This window comes from Lonchura striata, chromosome 6, assembly GCF_046129695.1.
Source record: "Lonchura striata isolate bLonStr1 chromosome 6, bLonStr1.mat, whole genome shotgun sequence".
In the NCBI taxonomy this organism is placed as follows: Eukaryota; Metazoa; Chordata; class Aves; order Passeriformes; family Estrildidae; genus Lonchura; species Lonchura striata.
The window spans coordinates 15,044,545-15,065,119 of NC_134608.1; the positions used below are offsets into that span (position 1 = coordinate 15,044,545).

The 20,575-nt window shown below is 39.8% G+C and overlaps 1 protein-coding gene across 1 annotated transcript; it reads left to right on the forward strand.

Annotated features, from left to right (window-relative positions):
* Positions 1-544: 544 nt before the first annotated feature.
* Positions 545-15,696, forward strand: LOC110481181 (serpin A3-4). The gene is made up of 6 exons (XM_077783856.1): positions 545-752; positions 4,765-5,454; positions 11,631-11,901; positions 14,000-14,002; positions 14,174-14,321; positions 15,508-15,696. Exons 1-6 carry the CDS (start codon positions 545-547, stop codon positions 15,694-15,696), a joined length of 1,509 nt encoding a protein of 502 aa, XP_077639982.1.
* Positions 15,697-20,575: the final 4,879 nt, after the last annotated feature.

The following is a 20,575-nucleotide window of genomic DNA, read 5'->3' on the forward strand; positions in this document are numbered from 1 at the left end:
GAAAACTGCAGCCCATTATTAAAAGCCAGCTCTAAGCAAGATTCTTGGCTCTTATTTATACAAGAAGCAGTGAAAATAGTATCTCAAGTACTCCTTCAGGTGAATGGTGTATGTGAAGAACACACTATGTCTGAATCTGGTATCGTGCCTCAAAGACACCTATTTCTCAAGTTTTACCTCATAAGCAACCTGGTTAAGGGGTTTTCTGCAATCTGTTGAGCCTCTTGATAGGTCGTAATCATCAACAACTTTCACTGGTTGTATCTTTGCCTCCCAGAAAATATTGCTGAATTATTGTTGTGGTTAGTATTTCAATTGTCCTTAGAAACAGCAGTGACATCAGCACTCTATTTGTGTGTTGTGAGGGTTGGTCCCTCCCTGGAAATTTTGGAGGGAAAATCAGAGAAAACATTACCCTCATTTTAGAAAGTGAGATGCTGTGCATGGGGATCAGAAACTCCTGGTAGACCAGGAGCCAGTAAGTTCTTGCAGGAAATGCAGAAAACACCCCCAAGCTGAGTGGTGCAGTTGCCATACCTGAAGGATGGATGTCATCCAAAGGGACCAGGACAAGCTTGAGCAGTGGGCCCATGGGAATCTCATGAGGTTTAACAAGACCAAATGCAAGGGGCTGCACCTGGGTCAGGCAACCCCCAGTATGAACACAGGCTGGGGATTAACAGATCAGACCAGACCTCTTGAGAAGGACTTTGGGGTGAGGGTGAATGAGAGGTTGGACATGACCCAGCCAGGTACAGCCCAGAGAGAAAATTGTGCTCTGGGCTACATACAAAGCAGTGTGGGCAACAGAGTGAGGGAGGGGATTCTGCCCCTCTACTCTGCTCTGGTGAGATCCCATCTGGAGTGCTGCATCCAGCTCTGGGGTCTTCAACATTTCTTATGCTGTGGATCTGTTCAGAAGAAAACCTGTCTACAAAAACCTGTTCACACCTGTCTAAATCTCTGGATGTGGATCTGTCCAGAAGAGAGCCTGTCCATAAAGATGTTCAGAGGACTTGGACATCTTTCCTGCCAAGACAGGTTGGAAGAGCTGGCATTCTTCAGCCTGGAGAAGGCTCTCTGCTGACCTTATTGTGGCCTTCTAATACCTGAAAGGGTCCTACAGCAGAGCTGCAGAAGGGCTTTTACAAAAAGTTATAATGATAGGACAAGGCTTTAAGCAGAAAGACTGTAGATTTGGATTAGATATAAGCAAGAAATTCTTCACTATGAGAGTGATCAGACATTGAAACAGATTACCCACAGAAGCTGTGCCCCATCCCTGGAAGTATTCAATGTGAGGTTGGATGGGGCTTTGACCTGCCTGTGGCCTAGTGGAAGGTGTCCTTATCCATGGCAGGGGGCTTGGAACTAGATGACCTTTGAGGTCCCTTCCAACTCAAACCATTCCATTATTCTATGAGTCTGTACTTCCATGTACTTGAGCTGCACTAAGAACGTTGCCAGCAGGTCACCACAAGAAACCCTTTCTCTCTACTCATCCCTGCTATGCACATCTGGAGATCTGCAAGCATTGCTGGGCTCCACAGTGCAAGGAGGACATGGACGTGACAGAATGACTTCATTAAAGTGCCAGAATCATCATTGAAGAATTGCAGTATCTGACAAATGAGGAAAGGCTAAAAGAGTAAAGGTTAGTAATGTGTAGCCCAGAGAAAAAAGACCCGTGTAGGTCTCAACAATGTATAATCAGCCAATTTTTGATGAGACAAGTAGACAGAAGTAGTGTCTGTTCAGTGGTATCTAGTGACAAGAGGCAATGAGCACTAATTAAAATACAATAAGTTCCATTTAAATGTAGAGAAAACCTGTTAACCTGTTTTAGAGTTGGTGTTGTCAAAAACTGCAATAGAGAGATTGCCCAGAGAGCTTATGGAGTCTCCATTGTTGAGGGAGTCAAAACCCAGCAGGACACCATCCTGAGCAACTGTTCAGTGTATCTGACCTTGATTTGAGCAAGGGTTTGAACAGTGTGGTCCCCAGAGTTCCCTTCCATGATGCTTTGGTCATTCTGCACCCAGGAGTAAAGCTGAGCACAGGATACCAGGTTGTCTGATCTGACCCAGCTGAACTTGGCACACGATCAGAGGGGATTGCTCCCCACATCCCAGATTATAAGATAGTAAGATGATCTAAAGACTTGCTCTATTTAACACCCATGTTCCTTGGCTTCCACCCCTGTCCTCAGGCCATGCTTGTAACTGCAATCACCTGCATACAATGTCATCCCAGCTGCATTCTTCTCTGGGCACAGGGCCATACAAGTGACCCAGGAGTCAATATCACAGCTCTTGCTGCCAGTGGATTCCCTGTCTGGGAGTGGATAGCCAGGTACACATCTGACAGCATTTGCTAGTGTGGCACAACAGTGTTTTAAGCCTTGCACCTATTAGAATCATCACTGGCCTCACCTGGAGACAATCAGCCATGGATATGCAGAGACAAAGCAAGGTAGATCACAAAAATTCAGATTGTCCTGGTGCATCAAGCCTTGCCCTCCTGTCTTAGTGGCATCAATGCTATTGGAAGTTCTGGAAATTATGCAAATGATGTTCAAAATATTTCTCTGTGCTTGCTGTTTCTCGTAACTTGTTAATAAAATAGTAGATTCAGGCAACTGAGATATGTATGAATGCTTGATATTAAGAAACAGTAGGTTCAGTTTGAGAAGAATGGGTTTGAATCTAACCAGAGTGATCAGATAGTCATGAATAATAAGAAGTCACGTGTGAAACATATTCAGTGAAGTTAAATGTCCAGTAAAACTAGTTTCGACATCATAGTAATCTCTAAAATTATAATGTGTGAGTCACGGCCCTTAGATGATCTTAACCTTTACTAGAGGATACCCTGCTTTGTGTTCACAGCATAAACAACTGAGCAAGGACCCGTGCAGACCTGGTGAATACAACACTTTTGAAGTCACTGTAAGTAATGTTTTGGGGTTTTTTAATGTGGATAAATTGTCAAAAATTATATTCAGGACAAAAATTTTTGAATTGAGAAATTATTATGTTCATATACAAGTTTTGGCTTAAAGCTTCTTGGATTGTTTAACTATGATTTAGGTTTTTATTTTTTTTTAAGTAGAAAAGATAAGTCCTCTGTGAGATTGGCACATTCATGACTGTCCTTAGGAAAACTGCATTTCTAAGTGTTTTAAATTAAGTACATTGATGATAATAACCAATGTAGGGCATGAAACTAAATGGAAGTGGGGTGTTAAGGATTGCTCTCTAAAGCATCTAGACAGCATTAAAAAAAAAGAAACTGGCTTAAAGAATTAGTGTAAGAGTGGGAGAAGTCAAAAACAAATCAGACCTTAAATTTAAATGTGTTCTAGACATGAAAGTGCACTGTCTGAAAGTGGTTTGTCATGGGGTTCAGGCCCTTCCTAGCATTAGTAGTATTTCTATGACCATGATATTCAGAGTGTGAATTAAGGAATATTTAGAGCATCTATTACTAAAGCCAAGATCAGCATTCTCAGTTCACTGCATTTTGGAGAAAAAAAAATGATGGAAAGTGGAGAACACAAATGTGGGATCATGGTGGGAGCTGACAAGGATTCAGAGCTTTTACAAGGCAGAGGCTACATTTCTCAGTGCAAGTAAAAAACTTTAGGTCTTTTTCCCCTAGAGAGAGCTTTGGTTTATATAAAGTTTGGTAGATCAAATGATTACATACTACAGAAGGATGTTTTGGATTTCTAGATATTCCACATCTTTATTTCTCTCTATTGACAGAAGTTATTGAACCAATTGTGATACAGTATTAATTTCTAGAGGTGAGAGTATTGCCACAGATGTGGAATGAATGGTTTCCATTCTTCTCTGGAAAAGATTTTCCTGTTCTATCTCTATTTTTTTAGTGTCTTTTTCCTCCTGAATTCACTCACTTGTCTTCACTTTCAGCCATTGTAAACTTCTCTCCCAAATCACCCTTTTTTATCTTTCTGATGGTAAAGACAGTATTAGGTCTAGAGATTCTCTATTTTTTTTAAATTTTGTTTTTGAGTGATTTGATTCAGTCACTGGGCTGGGCATGTCTTTGCATGCAGCAGGCTCACTTATTTCCTTTTGGTGCTCTATGTACATACTCATTTTCCCAGTCTATATAAGCAGTACTGTATTCTGAGGGTTTTCACAACATCCTAATGGCTATTTCTTCTGTTATTTTAGTGGAAGTTGTTTTTTTCTTTTAGTTGTGCTTAACTGCTCAAGCTTTATGAAATCACCATAAATGTTCATCACTTCTTCATTAACAAGTGCATTTGCATTCTCTTAGGTGCCTGCATATGGGTTTATATGCAGCCCATTCAAAGATGTATGTTTTAATTTTCACAAAAGAGGTATATTGTGTCTTTCTTCTGCTTTTTCATCAGTTAAATTTCCAAATTTAACTGATTGGCCTTGACTGTCTCCCTTGCTTTCTTCTCTATAAGCTTTCTTCTCTTTCATCACTTAAAGCAACATCAAAAATACAATATTGGGGGAAAAAAACCAGTTTAAAATGAATTGTAGCTTAACTATAATGAGGGCGTATTTGGAATTACCTCATCCCTCTTTGACTTTAATTTTTATTATTTCATAACCTCTTCAGTAGGTTGAGCAATATTCCAGAGTCTGCTTCCTTGAAATAGAAAGCTCATTTCCCCCATTTGCCCCAATTCAAACATCTCAGAGTCACTGGTGCTAAGTTAACTCTGTATAGTGAAGGTATTGATGTATTGCTAAACACAAGGTGAAAAGATTTGTAAGCCAAATGTAACTTTTCTTCTATTACAGAATCACAGAAATATGAAGATGTTGCTTTTCCTGTGTCTTTTACTTGTTGGAATACATTCCAACATTTATTGCTATGAGCCTTATCAACAAGGGGTAAGAAACCAGAATCAAAGAGCACAAGGAAACCAAAACATGCCATTGCAGAGTGTAACGAACAGTGTTTGTCGATTTGCATGTTGTTTCTACAAAGAAATATCTTCTCGTGAAAACAATGGAAATGTTTTCTTCTCTCCTTTGAGCATCTCTACTGCCTTTGCCATGCTGACTCTGGGTGCCAGATCAGACACCCTGACACAGATTCTTAGGGTCCTTTGCTTTAACCCTCGTCAGATTTCTGAAAATGACATACATGAAGGTTATCGTCAACTCATGCAAATGGTAAACAGAAGGAATGGGGGGTTACAGTTGAATATGGGAAATGTTCTGTTTGTGCTTGATCGACTGAAGCCACAAGAAAGATTTTTAAATGATCTCAGAAACTTCTATGAAGGAGAAGCTTATCCTATGAACTTCAAGAAGGCTGATCAAGCCCAGCTAAAGATCAATGAATATGTGGCAAGAAGAACGAATGGAAAAATCAGGGACCTCGTAAATAACCTAGATCCACTTACTGAAATTCTCCTTATTAGCTATATCTATTTTAACGGTAAGATATACATATTGTGTTCTTCTACTCCATAAAGTATTTCCTCAGGTCAGCTTTGGACTTCATCATTTTTTGCAATGTGGTTTTGCAGGCGGACTCATATCTTGTTTCCCTTTTGGTCCTCACTTATATTTAATTAGAAACAAAGCTATTGGAAATTATGTTCTACTTGACACTGATAATTCCTAGCAAAAGGTATGGCAAGTTTTCCCATATCTTTTAATATATTAACTTCTTTCTTTCAGAAAATTAAGTGAAATATATGCTGAGGAAGGCATCGCTAGGCAGTAAAGCATCTATCTAATCCTATACAGTCTAGTAGGATTCAAGCACTTTCTTAAATCCTTGGCCGAGATCCATTTCTGTGAATTTCAATCCAGCTGTTTTTTTGTTCATCAAGTTCAGAGTTAAATTCAAAGAATGCTATTAAAGGAAAACCTAGCATCTTATCAAACAGAGTATGTTTAGACAACAGCTTTGCTGTTACTGTGAATGTTTATGTATTGAAAACTAAGCATGCTACAATAGCTTTAGTTGCACACTCACGTTCTCCTTATTTTTTCACTAACTATGCCTTTGCCGATAGCATGTCTGTAGTTCTGGTGCATCTAGAGGCATAGGTTTCAACCTTTTTTTTTTGATTTGCAGATTCTAATATTTTCCAGTGGAGAGATGGACCCACCAGTATCAAATACAAGCCTATTGACAATAAGCTTGTTTTTCTTAATTAACTTGTGCAGTCTGCTTAGATACAGTCTTCAGATGTTCCCAGAGCTTTTCAGACTTCTGATCTAATGAGACGAAGAGGATCAAGGCTGTAAGACTCAATCAGTGGTCTAATAACAGATATTGCATCTTATTTCAAACTTTCTCTCTCTTACTGATTATATGCTGAAAGCAAAGTGTTTGTAGTCAGAAAAATAATATTCTGTAATTTATCTGATAAAAATATCATCAAGCTTTTTAATTGAAATGGAGATGGCATATTAGATAAATTTTTAAAAGACAAGCTATCCTTTTAGAACTGCTAACCTGGATGCTTGCACTTTCCAATATGAGGCTTCCCCTGAAAATAATTAAGAACTATACTTCTGTTTTTCTTTGCTTTCCATCTGCATCTCTGCTCCTTGTACTAATGTCTGAAGATTTGGCCACAACTAAACGGAGCTAATTGAAATGATGACTGATGTTCCTTAGTTCTCTTGAAAACCTACTTGCTTATCTCAAATAATGCTTTCATTTAGACTTTTATTAGGCATCAGGTACATCTTTCAAAACAGGCAAAACCACTGACTTTTCTTTTACTGAAAGGTGCTTGAAGAATAAGCAATGAATTTAGTAGCACAATGGGGACAAAAGTTCAAGAAACTTTGTATAAAAGATGATTTTGTATTGCAGTTAATTTTTACCTGTCCTAACAGTAAGGGTTGTTGTTTTTTTTTTGTAAGAGATGTTCAGTTTGCTACTGAAAGATTTCCTAGCTGCTGTAAAGTTGGTGGAGTTTCAGTTTTAGCTCATCAATTTTAAAGCAAATGATTAAAGAATAGCATTAATCATAATAATATAATAACATTATTTTAGTCTTGAGATCAAGAGTAATTTAATTATCTAGACCTGGGATTAATCTGGAGAGGATTTCTAAACCTCACTTAGCTCTATAATCAGTCCATACTTTCAGGTGGTTGTATTCTTTTTGTGCATTACAAACTCCCTTGCACATTACTGGTGGCAATTTTTTTAGGTGTAGCATAGTACAGAATTCTTTCTTCAAGGTCTGGCAATATTTTCCTGACTTTGACCTACAAGACATGTTATTCCACTATATTACACCAATCCCTTTTCATGCTTCAGTCAAGCTGGTAATGACAAAGAGTACTTCAAATTTCATTTTGCAACTTGAGCACTGTGAAGCACTTGAGGAAGGTGCCTAGAAGGTATCCCCCTAAGAGAGAACTCAGAACAGGAATAGGAGTGCCTTTGAAATAGGATGAAAGTATCAGTGAATATCATCTCTGTCTAATCTGTGTGTTAACTGATAGTCATGGTTTGAGACCTTAATGATCATGTAGTTCTGATCTCCCTGAATGGGCAGGGACACCTTCCAACATACCAGAGTGTTCAAACAACTGTCCAACCTGGCCTTGATCACTGCCAGGGATGAGGCATCTACAATTTCTCTATTCCAGCCTCCCAATCCTCATAGTAAAGGATTTCTTTCTTATATCTAATCTAAATTTAAATTTGCCCTCTTTCAGTTTAAAGTCATTCCTCTTTGTCCTATCACTATCTGCCTGCATAAAAAGTCTTCCCCCCTCTATAGGTTCTTCCCCCCTTTAGGTACTGGAAGGGACTCTAATGTTTCCCTGGATCCTTCTCTTCCCAGGCTGAACAACCCCAACTCTCTCAGACTGTCTTTATAGGAGAGATGCTCCAGCCCTCTGATCATATTCATGGCCCTCATCTGTAGTAACTCCAACAGGTCCATATCCTTCTTTTATCAGAGACCCTGGAACTGAATGCAGTACTCCAGGTGGCATCTTGCCAGAGTGAAGCAGAAGTGGAGCTGGCCACACTTTTTGATGGAGCTCAACATGTGCTTGGCTTTCTGGGCTGCAAGCAGACATTCCTGGGCCATGCTGAGATTCTCATCCTGTCGGTTCAAGTCCTTCTGCTCAGGTCTTCTTTCAACTGAATCCATTCTTTTCCCAACTTTTATTTATGCTTGGGATTGTCCCAACCCACATGCAGGACCTTGAACTTGGCATTGCTGAACTTCATGATATTCTAATGGGCCCACCTCTCAAGCCTGTCTCACTCTCTCTGTGTGGCACCCTCTCTGTCTGGGTGACATGCCTTCACTCTGGAGGGCATCCTTTCTTTACAGCATGCCACCATCTTGGTGTCACTGGAAAACTTGGAGAGGGTGCACTCAATTCCACCGTTCACTTTGCCAACAAAGACATTGAACATCACTGGTCCTAATACCAAACCTCTGAGGAGCACTGGTCATCTCTGATCTCCTCTTGGACAACAAGCCATTGACTGCAAGCCTTCAAATGCAAACATCCAGACAATTCCTTATCCACTCAGTAGGCCACCTCTCACACCCATCTCTCCAGATTAGAGTCAAGGATGTCATCCAGGACAGTGTGAAGTTCTTTGCATAGCTCCCGGTAGATTACATCGGTTGATCTTCCTTTACCACAGTTTACCCTTTATGAAGTCATGCTGTCTGCCACCAATCACTTCCTAATTTTCCATATGTCTTAGCACAGTTTCCAGGAGGATCTGCTCCATATCTTGCCACTCAAAGAGGTGAGAAAGACTGGTACTTTCCTGAGTCTTCCTTTTCTTCATTTTTTAAAAATGAGAGCTCTCATTTATCATTTTCAGTCAGTAGAAATTTCACTGGACTGCCATAACTTCTGAAATATGATGGATAGTGGTTTAGCTGTTCCATCTATTTTCCTAACGATCTGCAGGTCCCATGGACATGTTCATCTTCAGGTTCTTCACATGTTTTTAAACCTGATCTTCTTCTACACTGGATTGCTTCTTTCATTCTTCCAGTCCCTGCACTTGCCAGTAAAGATTGAGGGAAAAAAATGTCATTGAATACATCAACCTTGTCCATGTTCTGGGTAACCAGGCTTCACATTTCCTTCTGGAGGGAGTTAACATTTTCCCTAGTCTTCCTTTTATCATTAGCATACCTCTAGAACCTTTTCTTGTTGCCCTCATTGTCCCTTAATTCTATCACACCTTTAACTTTCCTAATGTATTCCTTGGAGGCTCAGAAAATTTCTTTTTATACCTTCCAGGTTACCTGTCCTTGCTTCCACCTTCTGTAGGCTATCTGTTTGTGTTTGAGTTCACCAAAGAGCTCCTTGTTCATCCAGAGAGACCTCCTGGCATTGTTACCTGACTTCTTCTTTGCTAGGATGGATCACTTCTGGGCTTGGTGGAGGTCATCCTTGAATATTAAGAGAATCATAGAATCATTAAGGTGGGAAAAGACCTGCAATATCTTTGAGTTCAGCCTTTGACTGAACACCGCCATATCAAACAAACTGTTTGCACTAAGTTCCAAGTCCAGTCATTTCTTGAACATTTCCAGTGATCATGAATCTACCATATCCCTGGGCAGCCTTTTACAAGATTTGATAACCCCTTCAGTGAAAAAATTCTTCCTGATGTCCAACCTGAACCTCCCCTGAGGCCATTTCCTCTTGTCCCATCACTCGTTGCCTGGGACCCTCACCTGGCTACAGCCTCCTTTCTGGCAGCTGTAGAGAGCAATGAGGTTCCGTCCCACAGCCTCCTCTTCTCCAGCCTAAAAAGCCCAGTTCCCTCAGGTGCTCCTTACATGACTGCATCTCTAGACTCTTCCCCAGCTCGGTTGCCCTCAATACTCTGGCATTTCAGTGTCTTTCTTGTTGTGAGGGTCTCAAAACCAGACCTTGAACAAAACTTGAGGTGTGACCTCACCACTGCTGAGTACAGAGGGACAATCCCTGCCCTGGTCCTGCTGGCCACACTATTGCTGACACAGGCCAGGATGCCATTGGCCTTCTTGGCCACCTGGGCACAGCTGGTCATGCTCAGCTGCTGTTAATCAGCACTTTTAGGTCCTTTTCCACTGGGCCACTTTCCAGGCACTCTGCCCCCAACCTATAAATCTGCATGAGATTGTTGTGACAAACCAACTTTCTTGGGGCCCTCTTCCCTCCATGGCCTTATCCCAAGTGGATCTCTGAAGAGGCCCAGGTTTGCACTCCTGATGCCCAGAGTAGTGGTCCTAACATCCTACTCAGTTTTCAAGCAAAGTTCTTCTTGAAATCAGTTGGTTTTCCCTGAGTTGAGCACTAGATAAATGTTGTTTAAGGTTTTCAGGACTGGTGTCATTCATGTTTTTGTGATCCATTCTGTTTTTTTTTTTTTTCCCTTAGGCATAATAATGTAAAAGTCCTGTGTGTTATATCTGTTATATCTGATGATAGAAGTCACTATTAATGAAATATATAAAAGTATATGAAATGTATAAAAGTAGCAACTTTTCCCTGTTCAGAGCATTGCAGTTGTCAATCTATGCTTTCAGACACCAAGACAGGCACTGAAGAAGTTTCATTTCACTTTTTTGAAAGTTATTTAGTAGTGCAGACTATGTCAGATGGTGGAGACAGCAGACAATAATTATTTCATTTGTAATAAGTTGCCTAGTAATCAGTGTTCAAATAGAAATCAGAAGTCAACAGGGGTTTCATCTTGTTTCATGGTTTTCTTGATGCCACTTATTTTACTTAGTGTGACAGCTCTACTTTTTCCCATTACATTTGATAAAATGTTAGTTTTGCTCTAGAAGGCAAAATTTACTACAGAGCAACAAGCTTTCTTAAAAATTAAAATAACAGCAACAAAAAACCTTTCCAAAACTCCACAAATTTCCCTTTAAAAAAAATTTGCTCAGCCTCTGAAACGTATGACATGGATACCTGGAATTTGAACTTTGAAACTCCTCTCCACTGAGGATAAGAACCTTTCAGAGTTTCAATGTGGACTTCATGACTAAGTGAGGAACATTTGAAAATTTAATATGGTGAAGATGACAGTGGAAAAGTTTTCTGCTGTTGCTGCTTTTTTTTCCTAACTCAGCAGTCTGGTAAAATTAAGCTCCTTATGACTCTCTATACATCATCAGCTAATGTGAGGTATCAACACCTTTCTGCAAGTAACACAAATCCCTTAATTTCTCTGGAGAACTCATCCCTCATGTCACCTATTACAAGCCTATTTTGGTTTGGGAATAAGAAAATGAGACAATCTTCTTTTGAGCTTAGATAAAGGCTGCATTATATGAGGACTTTACAGGCTCCTCAGAATTGTTATCATAGACGAAAAGTGCAAGTTAGAACCCTTGATAACTCATCTAAATGAAGGATTTTTCAGCCTGCTGTAAGAGTTAAGGGAGTTTTTAATATCACATTCTACCAGTTGTGTGTTGCTATTGAATTATTCTAAGTATTTAGTAAGATCAAGTGATCATTGCAAATTGGTTTGTCTTTGAAGCTGATCCATCTGTGCCAGTTTCTTTCATCTAAGAATGTGTCCTATAATAATATGCCCTATGGTTTCATGTCCTCAAAAATATCCTGTAATTCTGTCTCTTATATTTCAAGCTGAATGGGAAAAACCTTTTGATCCAAAATACACTAAAATGAGCAAATTTTTTGCGGATGGGAACAAGGTTGTTGAAGTCCCCATGATGTTTGGAATGGGCCTGTTCAAGCATGGCTATGATGAGCAGCTGTCTTCCACTGTGGTGCAAATGGATTACAAAGGAGGTGCTTCAGCATTTTTTATTCTGCCTGATAGAGGAAGAATGAGGAAGCTGGAGAAAAGATTGTCTTGTGAACATTTGTCAAGGTGGTCGACATTAGTCACAAAAAGGTAAAATTCTGCAGTTCTTTGTTCAGATGGTAGCCAAGGAAACAAATGTGCTGGGGTATGACACAGAATCAGTATGCAATGTTTAGTTCTGCTTTAAGCAGTAGAAGAAATTTCCTGACCTAAGTTGGATCTAGGGCTGATTTAGTGTCCATGTGTTTTCACATTCAGTACTGCATACACTGAAAACCTTCACAGATTAGGACTTTTGCTGTTTCTGCATTTTGTTTCCCATCTTCAGCTCTTAATAGGCTCAAGTTTTTTGACTTAGACCTCTTCTCACTTTTCTGCCTTCTATTTACAAGTAAATAATAGGGGAGAAGGAGGGAAGTTTTCTGCCTTCTGTTTACAAGTAAATTCCTACCACTTCAGCCTCTTTTCTTGTCTGTTTCTTAATTTCTGTCTATTAAAATTAACAGCAATTGTACAGTTAATGCTGAAGTAACAACTTCCATTCAGCAATTATGAGGGCAAAGCTCGATATGTGAAAACAAAACAAAACAAAATTAACAAACAAAAAACCCACCAAAAAGACCCCACAAAAATACAACAACAAAGAAAAAAAAACAAAAACAAAACCAAAAACTAGCAGATAAAACCCCGGCAAAAACAATGTAATTTACAGTTTTGAAACTTCTGGGAGTAGCTATGTGTGCCTATAGGACAAAAAGATGGTGAATCAAGATACTTAGATATAATTTTTGCCAAAGAAAAAATTGCCTTTACAATGATCAAGATGAATGCTAAATGAAATTGGAGGAATTCGCATTTCCTCTCTGCATTTTATAATATGAAAAAGAATCACAGTCAAAGATAAGTTTGTTTCATGCTGCTCCCCATTTTTCATCATAATCATTCTCTCCGACATAATAATGATACAAATTCCTCCTTTTCCCTTTAATCTTTAAAACAATTGTATCAGCTATTATTTGGAATCTCTAGGAGGTCTTAATAAATTAAAATATTATATAGAATCATGTAAAAGCTGTGAGCTACCTTTTTGTCCCTTCTCTGTTTGAAAACTGATGTTGATGTTAGTGGTAGAAGTGTTGTGAAGGACATCTTTCATTTGTGGTGGCTGACGAAAAGGATGGTGCTGAAGTGTCACCAGTACAGAGAGCTGAGATGTTTTAAACGGCTGAACTATAGAGAAAATGTCATTTTCCCTTCTGGAAAGTATATTCCACTGCTCCTTCCCTGGTTGCATTGTTACTGTGTGTCTGTGGCTTTCCCATTCCTCTGTACTGGAAACAAGTGGGGGCTTGAGAAGGAGTTCCTTTAGGTAACAGCAGGGCAGATGATTCAGGGATTGCTGCATCCTCATTTGGGGCAGCAATCAGCACAGACTGAAACTGGGAAGTAAGAGGTCAGTAACCTGATGCCAATCCACCAGCACTCTTGTTTTTGGATACAGCCAGAGCTGGCATCAGAGGCTGTGCAATGCTGGAGGTGTGGGCCTTCTCCTTCCCACCTGCCCACTGGATGACTTTCTCTTGGGCTAGCTTCATTAAGTGCTCCACATCTCCCTGACCTAAAGGCCTGGAGAGCTGTCCTAATTTCTCACCAGAAAACAGCACCTAATATCAGTGCTATCACTAACCTCTGTCTCATGCTGCTTCTAGCTGTAAATGTTGGCCTTAACCTTTGAAAAGTAATTGTTAGATACTTGGAGAAAAAACAAGGAAGAAATTAGTCAGAAACATAGCGCTTTAGTTAATTTATGGAGAGCAGCAATCTAAACTTAAGTATGTCAGACACTGGGCTTGACACAGAAAAATAATTATCTATTAATATATAATATATTTAATAATATATCTAACTATATTCTGTAAATTTGCTTTTGTCTTTTGTTTTGCCATGCCTTCTATCACTACTTACTATTGTCCTGCTTCTTCAGTAGATATAGTTCCATTTTATCTGTCTTTTTTTATATGATAAATACACAAGGCCACAAGACCTTTTTTATCCAAAGGTAACATTCAGTGAACTTGAATGTGTTGGATATTTTTTTGTACTTAGCTTGAGACACTGAAGGAATCTCTTTTTCACAAGGTAAATCCTCTGCATCCTCAGTAATGGATCATGATGAAGGTGCTTCCAGCAAGTTGCACAAGAGATCACTAACTTCAAAAAACTTACATCTTCTGTGTAGGCTAGAGAGGGGCTACAGGCAAAATGTCTTTAGGGAGAAAGCAAAATCAGTTTTTTCTCTTATGAATCTATGTTATTCTGTGATCAAATGCTTCACCATATTCTTGCACTTCTTTTCTGGCAGCTCAGTAAATTTGTATCTTCCGAAATTCACGCTTTATGGGACATATAACCTAAAAGATATCTTATATAAAATGGGCATCATGGATCTATTCACGGACAAGGCTGACCTCTCTGGGATCACTGGGCAGCCCCAGCACAGAATTTCCCAGGTAAGCCATAACTGCTTTTTGTTTATGGGCCCATGGTTACTAATACTTGTATCACTTTCTGCACAGCTATTCATGGTGCAAAACTCATGTAAAGAGGATTTGCTTCACATAAAAAGGCAGCTGATAGCATTCAGAGTATTTCATCCTTGTTGCACTGTATAAACAATTGGGTTGGAGCAAGTTACTAGTCTGTAATTTTTTAATCTGTAGATTAAAAATAAAAGGAAGGCTATTTTGACCTGCATGTGGCAACTTTATAAAACATACACAACCATTATTTATCCACACCTTGGTACCTTCGTGCAGCATGTTGTTACAGTCACCACTGGCTGCTTCTGTTTGTGTCTGCCTTCTCTAGCCTGCTTGTGGGCAAGTAGGGAGCTGTAGGATGTATCACTGCTTGTATTTTATGGAGGTGAGGGAAGAGAAAAAACACTTGTTTTTAAACTGTTTGGGGGAAATTAAAATGCAGTTATTACAAACATTTTTCTTTAAGCATATTAACAATGACTGCCAGGCTCAGGCAAAAGCTACAGATAGATCATGCTTCAATAAACCTAGAGTTTAAAGCTGATAATCAGGGCAAATTTAATTGTCTAATGAAGAAAACAACTGTCCTCATGACCTCAAGTAGACATTAGCGAATCAGGATCTGTCAGTGTCTTGATTTCACAAGGTCAAACTTTTGTGTTTCTGTGCTTTAACCCTCCATTTCTGGCCCTTCATCTTTGTTCCCATTTTGCCCAAAACATGAAGGAACATAGGAAACACAATTTAAGATTTCTATTAATTGTGCTAATCTGCATGTTGTTTCTTCAACTATATGAACTTCTAATACACAGTAAAATACAGTCTTACTGTATTAACATTTGGTCTAGCTGTCCAGATCTCCATGGCTTTGGAGTGGATACAAAGAATAAGAAAAGAAGCAAAGCAAATGTTTTCACTAGCAGGGACATGCCCCTCCAGTGGTTTCCTCTCTAGGGCTAGAAAGCTGCACTGCATGTAGCTTGCTGATTTTATTTCCTCCTCCCCCAACTTTGCTGTCATTAAGCCATGAACTCATATCTGTCCATTTGACACTTGTTTCTTACAATTAACTACTTCAGGCACTTTTAACTCTCATTCTTATTTAAGCAACTAGTTTTGTACCCCCTTGACTTGTAAAATGTCTGTTTTTTCACAGGCTATTCATAAGGCTGTGGTAAAGGTGGATGAGACTGGCACCGAAGCTGCAGCTGCCACTGGCATGGAAATAGTGCCTATGTCCGTTCCAGTTACTGTTATATTCAACAGGCCCTTCCTAATGGTCATAACTATGGATAACACTATACTCTTCATGGGAAAAATTGTGAACCCTCTGAAAAAAAATTAAGTTAATGTACAAATTAGGTATGTGGTGATGACCATTCACAGATCAAGTATTAGACCTGATGAGTATGGCATGGCTACAGAGGGACTCTCCACCTCTTAAACTGATGTTATTCACTGATGTTTTTTGTAGATGAGACTCTTCATCAATTTAAGTTATCATAGATGCATGTTTGTTTGGGCCTTGCTTCTTTTTTTTTTTTTTTTTTAAGAAGGTTGCATTCATGCGGAGCTGTCATTAGCTCTGTGACAAGATAGGCCTGTGTGATACTGACAGCATAGATACATCTTCTAGCAGGGAAGATGAGGAGCATGTGGGTGGAGAGGGTTGTGTATGTCTGCTTCTTCCCTCATGGCTGCCTTCTCTCCTATCTTTTTTAAGTTGACTGACAAATAGGTACAAGTAATGTCACTTTACTATTTGTGTCAATTTTCCTACCAACGTGAAGTTTATAACTAGCATAAACCTTAACATACATAATGCTTATTACCTTGCCCAGTACCATTGTTGTCCAGTGAGTCTATTACACCTTTGCCTGTAAGCTGTTGTCCCAGCTTGGCTGCTGCAAAGGGGTCTCAAAGAAGGGGTATTTTCCCCCTGCATATATATACTGCCCTGCCTACTGCTTCTGTGTAATCTATATTCCAGGGCAAACTTCAGAGGTTCTAAGAATTTGATCAAAATAAAAAAGGAGATAGATCTGATCTCTGCACTTTGCCATCCTGGAGCCAACCATTGTGAATTAAATATACAGCTCAGAGCAGCCAGAAGACTACTTCTAGCTTTTGCCTGCACCTAAAGTGGCTCCTAAAAGTCCCCAGGCAGCAGGAAGCACAAGCCACGTCCCCCTGGTGCCAGTGTCTGTACCATTACTGTCTGTACCTGGGAGAATACCCATGGTAGTAAGCGCCATTCCAGTATTGTTTGTAGGATCAATAACACCCATACCCCGTCAGTGGTGCTTGCCATGTCTCTTGATATAGCCCCTTCTGTTCCCAGACTGTCTGGTAATACAACATTGGTACACTTTTTCTCATCTGCTTCATGGTTAGTATAGCCACAATATTATAAAGAGCTGTTTTCACTATTAAGAGACACAATAACCAGTCACATTCATAATGAACATGCTTATTTCCTTGTTTTCTTTCCTATCTATTTTTTCTTCTGGTTTTTACAACATCTATCATTATTTTATTTCTTCACTCATGTTCCTGGCATATATCTGATCTCTGGTTGCAGGAGGGGTCAATTATTGACTAAAAGGGGTTAGTCTGTTAATAGGTATTAAGCACTTACACCAGTCTTTGTACAGCCTTGAAATATGCAGACAAATGTACTATGGGAGAACAACAACAACTAATAAACATGACATTAAAAAGTTTCTAATTTTGCTATTTTACTTTCATAATTCAGAGTTAAGAATTAAGTATGGTTCAAATAGGCTTTTTTGACTAGTGTCAACAAATAATTCTTAATTTACTGCTCATATACATTAGATCAGCACAGTAATGCCAGTAATGATTTTCAGAAAGCCCTCTGCCTTTAGCTTGAGCAGTATGTTATCTCTGCTAGGCAGAGAACCTTTTGGGAAGGCTGAGCATTCATTTCATGCAAAGATGTTTATTTCAAAACCTTTAGAAAGTGTGCTGCTTCTACTCTATCAAGTGTGTGGCTTCTGTGTGTCTCTCATCTCTTCTAAAAAGCTCTCTCTTGACTCCCTCAAATAGCTCTGTTATCAGTCTTGGCACTTTTTTGAGCTGTAGTTCCTGTTATTCCATAAACAAAATACAGGCCATCTATATCATACTTTTGGGTTTTAATAAATTAGGAGAGGGAAACAAAAAAATTGCTTAGAAGCTTTTTTGTAGAGGAACTCACTTCCGAATTAAAATCACAATGAAGAAAAGCTCATATCTATGACATTCAGATAAGGCAATAAGAAAAAATAAATTTAGTGTTTCCCAAACTGAAAATTAGGTGTACTAAAGTTGCCTATATCACTGGATCCATAGCAAACCTTGACAGGGTGCTTTCTTCAGGTGTTTACAGACATTTGTAATCTACATCAATCTAAAGGCACTGCAGATTTTTCTAGGTCACAGATAGTTTTCTGACAAAACCAAATCTTGCAGCTTGCATTCCTGTAAAAATGTACAGCAATGCATTTGGAAGTAAATCCAAGGAACCCTAACTTGAAAAGGGAAAAAAAATAGTATATTCACACAGAAAGATAAACTAGAATTAAGAGAAAAATTTCAGCAAATGAAGTAATTATCAGCTCAGGGAATGCCCCCTTGTCAAAAACAATTCCAGAACATTAAAACTGTAATAAGAAATGACAAGGACAACTTTGAGGGAAATGCCACAAAATAATATATTCTTTTAAAAAGAGATCATTTCAAAGAGCCTGAGGGATCAGTAGATGTTCAAAATGTAAAAGCATTCAAGGGGGACACTGGTAAGACAGAAAAGTTCAATCCATTGCACATGGCCAAGCTTAAACCACTATTCCAAGTTGAATTAACAACAGAATAGTATTTGGGGGTGGGGGGGTGGGGGTGGGGGGATGGGGGAGAAGTAGTCAAAGAGAAAGTAAAAACAAATTACTCTGATTGTTTAATATGCATACAAAGGCTCTTAGCTGTCTGAAGAAGAAAAATGTTAAACTTTCCATACTGATTCAACAGTTAAGCTGTCTCTGTACCACACTAATAGGAAGTGACAAATGTGATGTTCAATTTTTTCAAAAAGATGCAAGCAAGCATCTGGAGTGCAGACTAGTTAGATCAATTTCAGGTTTTTTGAAACTGCAGAATTTGTAGTTCTAGGAATAAGTATGACAAAATATCTAATAATAAATATGACTGTCATAGTAACATAGAATCTTCTACATTGGAAGATCAACCCCTAAGATCAACTCTAGCCCTTAACCCAGAACAATCAAGTCCAATGCTGCCCGTAAGTGCCACATCCACACATCTTCAAAATACCACCAGGGGTGGTGACTCAACCACTTCCCTGGTTGGCCTGTTCCCATGTTTGACAGCTCTTTCCATGAAGAATTATTTCCTAATATTAAATTTAACCACCCTCTGCCTCTCCCCTCTACCCCCCAACCTCCACCCTCCACCCCTGGTGCAACTTGAGACTATATTTCTTCTTAATTTGGGATACCTTCCTTCCCCCTTTTAGAGAGTTGTAGAGAGTGATAAGGACCCCTTTCAGCCTTCTTTTCTCCAGGCTAAAAACCCTCAGCTCCCTGAGCCACTCTTCATATGACTGACTTATCTGGACCCTTCCCCAGCTCTGTTGCCCTTCTCTGGACATACACCAGCACCTCAAAGACTCAGGCAAGTCTTTCTTGTCCTGAGAGGCCGAGAACTGAACACAGCATTTGAGGTGTGGCCTCACCAGTGCTGAGTACAGGGGGACAATCCTGCCCAGGTCCTGCTGGCCACACTATTGCTGACACAGGCCAGGATGCCACTGGCCTTCTTGGCCACCTGGGCACGGCTGGCTCATGTTCAGCCAGTGGAGGTGTCAGATGGCACCTCCAGCCACTCTTCCTCCAGGCAACTTTCCAGCCATTCTGCCACTGGCCTGTAGTATTGCAGGTGGTTGTTTTGGCTGGATGCTTTGGGATACAGTGTCAAAGGCTTTACTCAAGTCCAGGTTCACAACATCCATCCACAGCCATTCCTGTTTCACTCAGCTGGTCACCTTGTCAGAGAAGGAGGTCAGGTCGGTACAAGGAGGACCTGCCTTTCATAAACCTGTGCTGGCTGGGCCTGATTACCCAGTTGTCCTCTGCTGTGTCATGGCACTTGTGAGGATATGCTCCACAACCTTCCCTGGCACTGAGGTCAGGCTGAGTGTACTGTAATGCCCCAGATCCTCCTTCTGGCCCTTCTGTAGATGGGCAGCCAATTTCCCACCTCCATTTGTCTGGGACCTCCCTGGTGAGCCACAACTGCTGATAAATGATTGAAAGTGGTTTGGTGAGCTCTTCCACCAGCTCCCTCAGTACTCTTGTGTGTGTGTCTAAATGGTGCAAGAGGTTGCTGAGCATTTTCCCTTGGTTTATGAGGTTTTCCTTCTTCCCCCTGTGCCTGTCTTGCAGCTCAGGCATCTGGGTACCCTGCAAATAACGGGTCTTATTATTAAAAACTGAGGCAAAGAAGGCACTGAGAATCTCAGTGTCTTCCTCATCTATTTTCACAATCTTCCTTCTTGCATCCAATAGAGGATGGAGATTCTCTTTAACTTCTTGTTATTAATGTTTTTATAGAAACATTTTATTGTTTTTTACAGCAGTAGCCAGAACCCTTTGCCAAAGAATTCTTTGAAGAGCTGATATGTCCACGTATTGCAATGGTCTGGTTAGTGTATGCCACATACTTCTGAAAATTTAAAAAATTCTTCAGAGCAGGGCCTAAACCAATCATAAACTAGTATAGAGGGAATACCGTTTATAAGCATAGGTGTACATTATTGTGAGAAGTTAGAGATGACCTGGGACTTTAACAAATTGTGACATTACACATTTTTCTGGTAGTTTCACCTTGTTCATTGGGAAGGATCTCACAGTACTCAGTGGCCAGCTGATCACAGGAGAATCACTGAATACAAGGCAAAGAACACAAGGGTAAAAGACCTTGGTTTATATTTGGCATGATGGACTCATATTAGTCATTGCCGCTCAGGACAGTGATTTTGCAGTGATGCTGTATAGACCACTGAATATGTAATTTCTATGCTCAGTGACAAGGAAAAAGGAAACCAAACAGTGGAAGATGTGAAGAAAGAGGAAGAGAGAAAGCTTGTGTATATGTGTACACTATATATGTATTCTACTTTCTGTGTGTAGCCTCTCTTTACTGGC

Excerpts from the sequence above, each read along its gene's own strand:
- LOC110481181 (XM_077783856.1), top strand. The coding sequence starts at position 545 with ATGGATGTCATCCAAAGGGACCAGGACAAGCTTGAGCAGTGGGCCCAT. Across the intron at positions 753-4,764 it reads GTTGGACATGACCCAGCCAG|GTGAAAAGATTTGTAAGCCA; the intron begins GTACAGCCCAGA and ends GCTAAACACAAG. Across the intron at positions 5,455-11,630 it reads TAGCTATATCTATTTTAACG|CTGAATGGGAAAAACCTTTT; the intron begins GTAAGATATACA and ends TTATATTTCAAG.